Here is a 7575-nt window from a genome sequence, read left to right on the forward strand (position 1 = left end):
GGAAAGTGGGTATAGAGTAGACATGTAGAACTAGATAAGCTTATGATAAGCCAGCCTTGTCTACTTATTAAGGAAAAGTGGGAGGTTATTTTTAATGAACAGTAGCTTCTCTGCTTTATCAGCCATAAGTCTGTTCCTCTTCTCATCAAGCACATGAGAGGCAGCGCTGAACAGTCTCTCGCTGTCAGTGCTTGTGATTTGATCTTACTCCGCATATTTGTCCGGGTGTTTTGATTTCAAGTGGTGGAGTAATCCCGAAGTGGTGAAAGTCTTTGCAGTTACACCCCCTCGAGAAATGTCAGCTGAACACGTTTTACAAATCGCAATCCGCGCCTCTGTCGCTGATATTTTTAAATATCTCCAAGCGCCAGACATGTTGGCTGTGAGCCAGCCGCGAGCATGGTCGCGCGCCGTGCTTGTCGCCGCGTTTTGATTACGTCATCACAACAACACGTTAGCTTACCAACGTAACCCTGTTCCCTGACATTCGGTGATATTTTTTCGGTGCTGCCTTTTTAACCATTTTCGGCCGATAATTTTCGGCGGCCGAATATTCGGTGCATCCCTAACAATCATGGTATAAAAGCAATAAATTGTTCATATTTCGATAGTTGTGTAAAAGCATCAAAGAGCATCCATATGGATTCAACAAGTTAGCTTGCACTTCCTGTTTGAACAGAAACTTTTCTTCACAGCATGTTAAAGTGTAGGAGTTCATTTTAGATTTCGGGAAGTTGCTTGTGTAATACACTTCGAAATCTGAACTTAGGAAAGAACATTGAGTGCTCATCTGTAATAGCTTTTTCCTTACCTTAATTACCATGGTTACCAAACATTAATGTGAGGTCTCTGCATGTTAAAGTCTCTTTAAAAAGGCTCCTGTCATAATATGACTTCAAAACTGCAATTAACTCCAGAATGCTTCAAATAAATCTGAATTTTTTTTTTTACAAAGAAGAGGATTTTGCTTTGGAATATAAATAAATAAATACAAACAAATATATGTCATCAACACTCAAGAAACACTGTTTGGTTATTAAATTAAACAAATAACCATATTGTATCAGTGTAATTGAAAGTAACTTCTATAAGAACCTCTCATAACGATAGTTACGGCTGTAACTACGGTTCTATGAGTCCTGGATGACCACCAGAGGCGGTGCTTTAGCACTGGATATGTCCATCGCACGCATGCGTAGTTCGAGTACCTAATAACAACAAAGTCACCTGTGACCCACGTGACGACGGCTACATAGGCCGGCGTCATTAGCGGATCGGCTCCCAGAATCTTCTCGCGAGCACACAAGAATTCTGAGTGACAGGAAACTCTGGCGGTCATCCGGGACTCATAGAACGATAGTTACAGCCGTAACTATCGTTCTATTTCGTCCCTACTGACCGCCAGAGGCGGTGCTTTAGCACTGGATGACCTATACCAACCATGTCATGAAGAATCCAAGCCCTTGCTCACTACTGGAAGCAGCGGAGCTCGGCAAAAGGACCACGCCCAAAGAATGGGGAGTGGCGACATTAACCTGATAACTGGAGAATGTGCCAGAAGATGTCCACGACGCGCAGATGGTCTCCAGGGGCACCACTCTCAGGGCAGCCCAAGATGTTGAGATGCTCCTTGTAGAGTGGCATCTCAGCCCTGATGGCAGGGGGCGGCCACTGGCCCCGTAGGCATGTGAGATGGTATCGACAACCCAGTGGGGCAGCCGCTGGTTAGAGGGCATAACCTCCTTTAGTGCCGCCATGGCAAAATCAAGAGTTGCTCCTACTGCCGTATACAGGCAGTAGCCTCGATATACGCCCTTTGTGCACCCACAGGGCACCCACAGGGCACAGCAACTTCGACGTGCCGTTCTCCTGAATGTGAAAGCGTGCCAGCTGGGCAGGCTGATTGAAGTGGGTTTGTGGAAGCATTAATCATTAATATTGTATGCTGAAAAGCAAATATATATATATTACAGCACGATTCTTTGTTGAATAGATTTGAGTGGTTCAAAATTTTGGGTCGCGATCTATTGACAAAGGAAAAAGTGGGTCCAGAGGCCTGACCAGTTGAGAACCACTGCTCTAGACCAACCCACTCTGTTTTTATGTTACAATTTCTTATTATTAAATATTGATCATGTTTATAATGTTTTACTTTCCCAATTCGATTTTATAAATGTGTTTTAATGTTGTATGTATTCTTTTTTAATTGGATTTAATTATGTTTAGTTGTTGAGCACATTTTGGAAATATTAAATGCACACTATCATAAAACAAAGAAAATGTGTGAACTACATCTGAAAAAACTACAAAATATATATCCCTAAAGTATATTTCAATTGTATCAGTGCACTACGCTGATACAATATCATATATGGTTGTCAAACATCTTATGAACTGGCTTTTCTGAGAGGAATATTTGCAGCCTTCACATTTACTCACCCATCAGTTGCTCTTGCAGCTTCTTCTTCTCTGGATTCTCCCCCTCGCTGTCACTATCACTCCTACAGACACACAGAGGTGAATCAAACACAGTGGATCACACAGATTTGAACATGTTTCAGGGCAGGAAGCATACACACTTGTCATTGCTCTGAGCCTCCTTGACGGGCTTCTTGCCCTGCTTGTCTTTATTCTTCAGATAGTCTTTGAGTTTCTCCGCTCGGTCCAGGTACTGCATACACTTTGCTCGTATGCTCTCCTTTGCCTTGTCACTGTGGGCCTCATCTGAGGAAATGACAACAATAATGTGAATGAAACATTGTAACAACAGAAGGGTATCAAGCCAATTAAAGTGTTCTTCCGGCTGCTTTACTCACATTTGATGGCATGTAGGAAATATTCCACAGCATGCTGGTACAGTCGCAAGGCCTCCTCATAATTCTTCGCCTTGTCTTCCTCTGTGGCTTTGGTCACAAGATCAATCGCTTTCTGGAACAGATGGACAGAAATACAGTCAAAGGACAGATGTAGGCCTCACATGGGTTGGGGTGGACACATAAATAAAGGAAAGGAACACAGTGTCATTCTCACACCCGCCTGCACATTCAACACTGGAGCTTCAACTGAACAAAGCACAATATATACAACAGTCTCTCTCTCATTCTACAAAAATAACCCACTATTCCTCACCTGATCTGTGGTATGGCTTTTGTTTTTACCTTCTTTAGAACCCATAAACCACCAGTGGCTTTGACATAAATTAGCAATCCACAATTTAAAACCCCTTCCTATGATTAATAATAGTATTATTGTATAGTAGTTAGCTGGTACAGTAACGTTAACGTTTGAGGTTTTTAAGGCTCATGTTTTCGAACAAATTAATGGAGGAACTGTTAACTGAAGGAACTGTTAACTGAAGGCTCAGTTAACTACACCCACAACATCAGCGGGCATTAGCGTCAGCTGTTTTGCTAGAAGGTTAGCTTACATTGAAGTATTGTATTGATGTCCAGTGCAAGGTAACTGTACTGGCTAACGGTACCTGTAATGTTGACGTTGTCATTTCATCCCCCTCTTGTGCTCGCCTCTCACGTTTCTATCCTCTTGCTCCAAAGGCAGATATGTGAATACATGAATTCGTTAACAGCACTGTGTTGTGTCGGTACCGACTGTTCTTTACATGACATAATACGTTAGCTTGCTAAGCTAATATGACAGCTCTACTGTACATCGGCCCGACACAACCACAAGCTAGCTGATGGAGACAACTTCCGGTTACACCTTATCAAATACAACTTTAAATGACTTATGTACTAAAATATCACACATTCACCAACCACATCAACATAAACATTTTATGGATAAGGTGTTGCTAATTGTAATTTCATTACATTTTTATAATTTGACATTATTAATCATTTATATATTTTACTGCTAAATAACAAATTCAGAAAATGGCAAATACATTATGCCAGCCTACATATATATTTACCTTACAAATACCTATATATATATATATATATATATATATATATATGTACTCTATACATTAATAGTTGTTGAGCAAATTTTTTCAATATTACATACACATTTACAAATAACAAAGAAAATGTGTGAAATATATCCGAAAATGCTACACAATATATAGGCTATATATCCCACAATCATGTAGATTTCTCTAGTTTCAGATGTTGATACATTCTCAGCTTCTTGTTAACGGTTCACAGCCTGTAGTCCACAAGATGGGAGCAGAGCTCCTAACAAAGGTGTAGTTCTGGTGGAAATGTAATCACCAGAATCATCCTAACACAATTTAAAAGCATAATATTGAGATTTGTATACGTTTTATAACTTTTTTTGTGTGTACAGCATTCAAAAACTTGCACTTGCAAGACCTTATGAAAACATAGAGCTAAAAGATATTAAAAAAATGTAATACATGTTGAGATGTCATTTCTCAATGGATATCACTTCTGGTCAGCTGTGAATTCGTCAGTGTTTATCTAACACTTTGGAGGATAATAACATGGAAACAGGAAAATTAAAGGTGAAATGCATCAATCTGGTGCACTTTGAGGGCAAAATAAGAGACTAAATCTAGAGGACACAACCCTTGGTGATTGTTAGTTGTGACTTTGCTGGTGCTCTTGCACCTTTGTCTGGGCTTTAAAAAACATGTGCACCCAAACCCAGTAAAACAATCAATAAGTAAAATGACATGTTAATATTGAATAAATTATAAATCTAAAACCAATGTCCAAACAATAAAAACAAACCACACAGTCTGTAATTTGTAACAGTTTTATTGGTAGTTTTTTTTACATTTGTGATTATTACATTGCTATCATACATTATAGGCTATTAAGTATCTTGGAAGGAAGTCTAAAATACTTTGCATATGAAGGGTTGAGGCAGCAGCACTTTATTCTGCCGAGACCCCTCAGTTCAATGATTGTGTTGGAATCAAGCTGCCACAAAAACTACCTTTGGTTCAAAACCCTTTCTTTGAAGCGTTGCATTGCATAGACAGGAGCCACAATCACAGAAAGGAGGTGAACATCATTATGTGGAAGCAGAGGAGAGGTGTACATTCACAGATTTAGTGCACCGAGTTTAAAGAGGGACGGCCTGTCGCTTGTTGAAGGTTGACCAACTTAAGACAATCAGATCTGTGCGGTGTGTTAGAGGACAGTACTAACATGGAGTAAAAGGTGTGGTGGGGAAGGATGGAGAGCAACACAGGAACAACACTTTCTGTCAGGCCGGATCTAACTGGAACACATGAGGGGAAGTGAAGCCTGCCAGTCTTTAGCACAGCCGACACTAAAGAAACCAAAACGTTGACTTTAATTCAATGTATTATGTCAACAGATTTACAAGGTTAAAAAGCAATAATATTAAGTTGAACTTATTTAAACTTAATATTATTGCCTTCACTAACTTAATACAGTTATGTGAAATCTGTTGACATAATGCATTTTATTAATGTCAATGTTTCAGTTTGTTTTATGCATTTACTATAGAATGAAAAAAGTCTCCAAACCATCACAAGGACACTGTCCCAAACAGAATGAAGGTCGTACAGACTGTGACTGTGTTCCTTATCCGAGGACAGACGGGATATCTGGTTCTGTGTTGCACGATGAGGGGAAACAATGGGACATTGTTAGAGGCCCAAAGAACAGAGGCTCTACTGAAGGGAAGGCTCGCTTCAGGAACACGCACCATGAACAGCTGAAGGTTATGGAAATGTCTACATTACAGTCACGTGGTGCTCATTGACGAGCCAACCTTCATTTGGAGACTGAAGTCATAATTGCTTGGGCATAGTAGATTAGCAAATAAGATTAACCCTAGGTCCATTTAGTGGCTTTAACCAGAGCTTTCAACTGCATCTGATGCTCTTCATCAATCAATTGAATTTGCTCAGTGCTCGTCACATGACTTCACTCACACTCCATCTAAATAACAGCAGTAAATCGGTGCATGCCTAACATCACTTTCTCTCACACCAACTCTGCATTTTTCCAGGCAATAATTGAAAAATGCATACTAAAAAACAGCAAGACCTGAACGAACAGCACCAGGGCCTGAGTTGCTCATGCCACTGAAAGTGACATTTTGGATTTAAGTGAAAGAAAAAAGTAAAACATTTTTCAGGTTTTACTCCTACTAGCAAACAAGGTTTATACTCTTCCACGTGAGAGAGCTAAGTGGTTCAAGGTGGATTTTTGACGGCTGCAGTACATAAACAATAGATCTTTTGGAATAAGCAACATTAAAATATGTTATTAACACATATAATTCTGAATAGGGTTCTTCTAGAATATGCCGGGCATTTATTTCATATGATACAAAAGGTTCTATATTATCTAAACAACAGCAACAGTATTTGTTCTGCTTCAGAAAGTTTGTTTTTCATTGTTTCGAATTCAACTTCCTACTATTTTAACCCTTTTGGATAATATGAAATATTATTATAATAGTATTGTCATTATTAAAAAATTATATATGTCTTTAAAGGATAAGATTCTGTATAAATGCTTTAAATGTAATAAGTTTAGTAAAAGACTAAACAATACAGAAGATTTAAGGTAAATCCTTGTCTTTGATCGGCTGCTCTTTGCAGGGGCGGTTCTAGGGGGGGGGGCTCACAGGGGCCAGTGCCCTTATAACACTGGGCTTGGACCACCCTGTGCCCCGCCTCTGAAAAAAGTATCTATTATAAAACCAATGGTGATGGTGCAAAGACAGTGCTTTAACTTGAGCCAAAGTTACCATGGATGTGTTTTGTTTTCATAAATGCCATTTAATAAAATTGTAACTAAGCTACTGAAACGAATATTATTCATTATAGTTTATGTTGTGTTCCATGTCATGATACTGAACCAAAATGTTGAAATCTTAAACACTCTCTTTGTGTTTTTGTCCTGCATTAAATATACTCTTTAAATAACCGGGCCCAGCATGCCCCCCCCCCCCAGTAAAATTGGTCTAGAACCGCCTCTTTGTATCATTGTGATGATTTCTGTGATCAGCTGATCTTAAAGGTTACTGCTACACTGGAAGCAGATGGATGACAGATGAGGCCATGAAAGCTCCAGAAGAAGGCAAGTCAGTGGACCAAGAGTAAAACATACATTTGTAAAAAACATTTCAGACAGCAAATTAAAAGGAATGTAAAAGAAAGCGTGTGTACACTGACTGCAGTGATTCCTTGGTCAGAGAAACACTGCTTTAGGCAGGTAACAAGGGACCAGGAAACTCAAGAGAAATGGAATGAGATGACAGAGACATGATGTGGCAGCAAAGGTAATAAATGGGGGGGGGGGAACACATGTTCAGATGTCATCATCTGATACAGAGTTTAATGTCATGCTTATCATAAAACTTTAAAAACAACATAAAAACAAAGTGACACGGTTACACTAAGAGTAATACTATAGCTCGGCCATGTGGAAAGCTTCAAACTCTCTCACTGTGTGAATAAAAAATACTTTACAAAGAGTGTAACTACGTGTAGGAAGGCACCGTTGGCACTTGATTACAACAGTAGGTTAGGATAATGTGCTAGAAGGTGCCGTCAGACAGCAGGCACACCGACAACCAACCAAAGGGTGCAGCATAGACACACCC

At 39.6% G+C, this 7575-nt stretch overlaps 1 protein-coding gene across 1 annotated transcript; it reads right to left on the bottom strand.

Annotated features, from left to right (window-relative positions):
* Window positions 1–2439: 2439 nt before the first annotated feature.
* On the bottom strand, window positions 2440–3669 carry LOC104947560 (vacuolar protein sorting-associated protein 4A-like; the record flags this gene model as incomplete). Its single annotated transcript, XM_010773605.1, has 4 exons — window positions 3482–3669; window positions 2817–2928; window positions 2580–2724; window positions 2440–2501 (listed from the first exon to the last, which is right to left on the bottom strand). Coding segments are annotated over exons 1-4 (340 nt in total), but the record flags the coding sequence as incomplete, so codon positions are not given.
* Window positions 3670–7575: the final 3906 nt, after the last annotated feature.

The sequence above is a fragment of the Notothenia coriiceps genome, unplaced genomic scaffold, assembly GCF_000735185.1.
Source record: "Notothenia coriiceps isolate Sejong01 unplaced genomic scaffold, NC01 NC01_scaffold00012682, whole genome shotgun sequence".
NCBI lineage: Eukaryota > Metazoa > Chordata > Actinopteri > Perciformes > Nototheniidae > Notothenia > Notothenia coriiceps.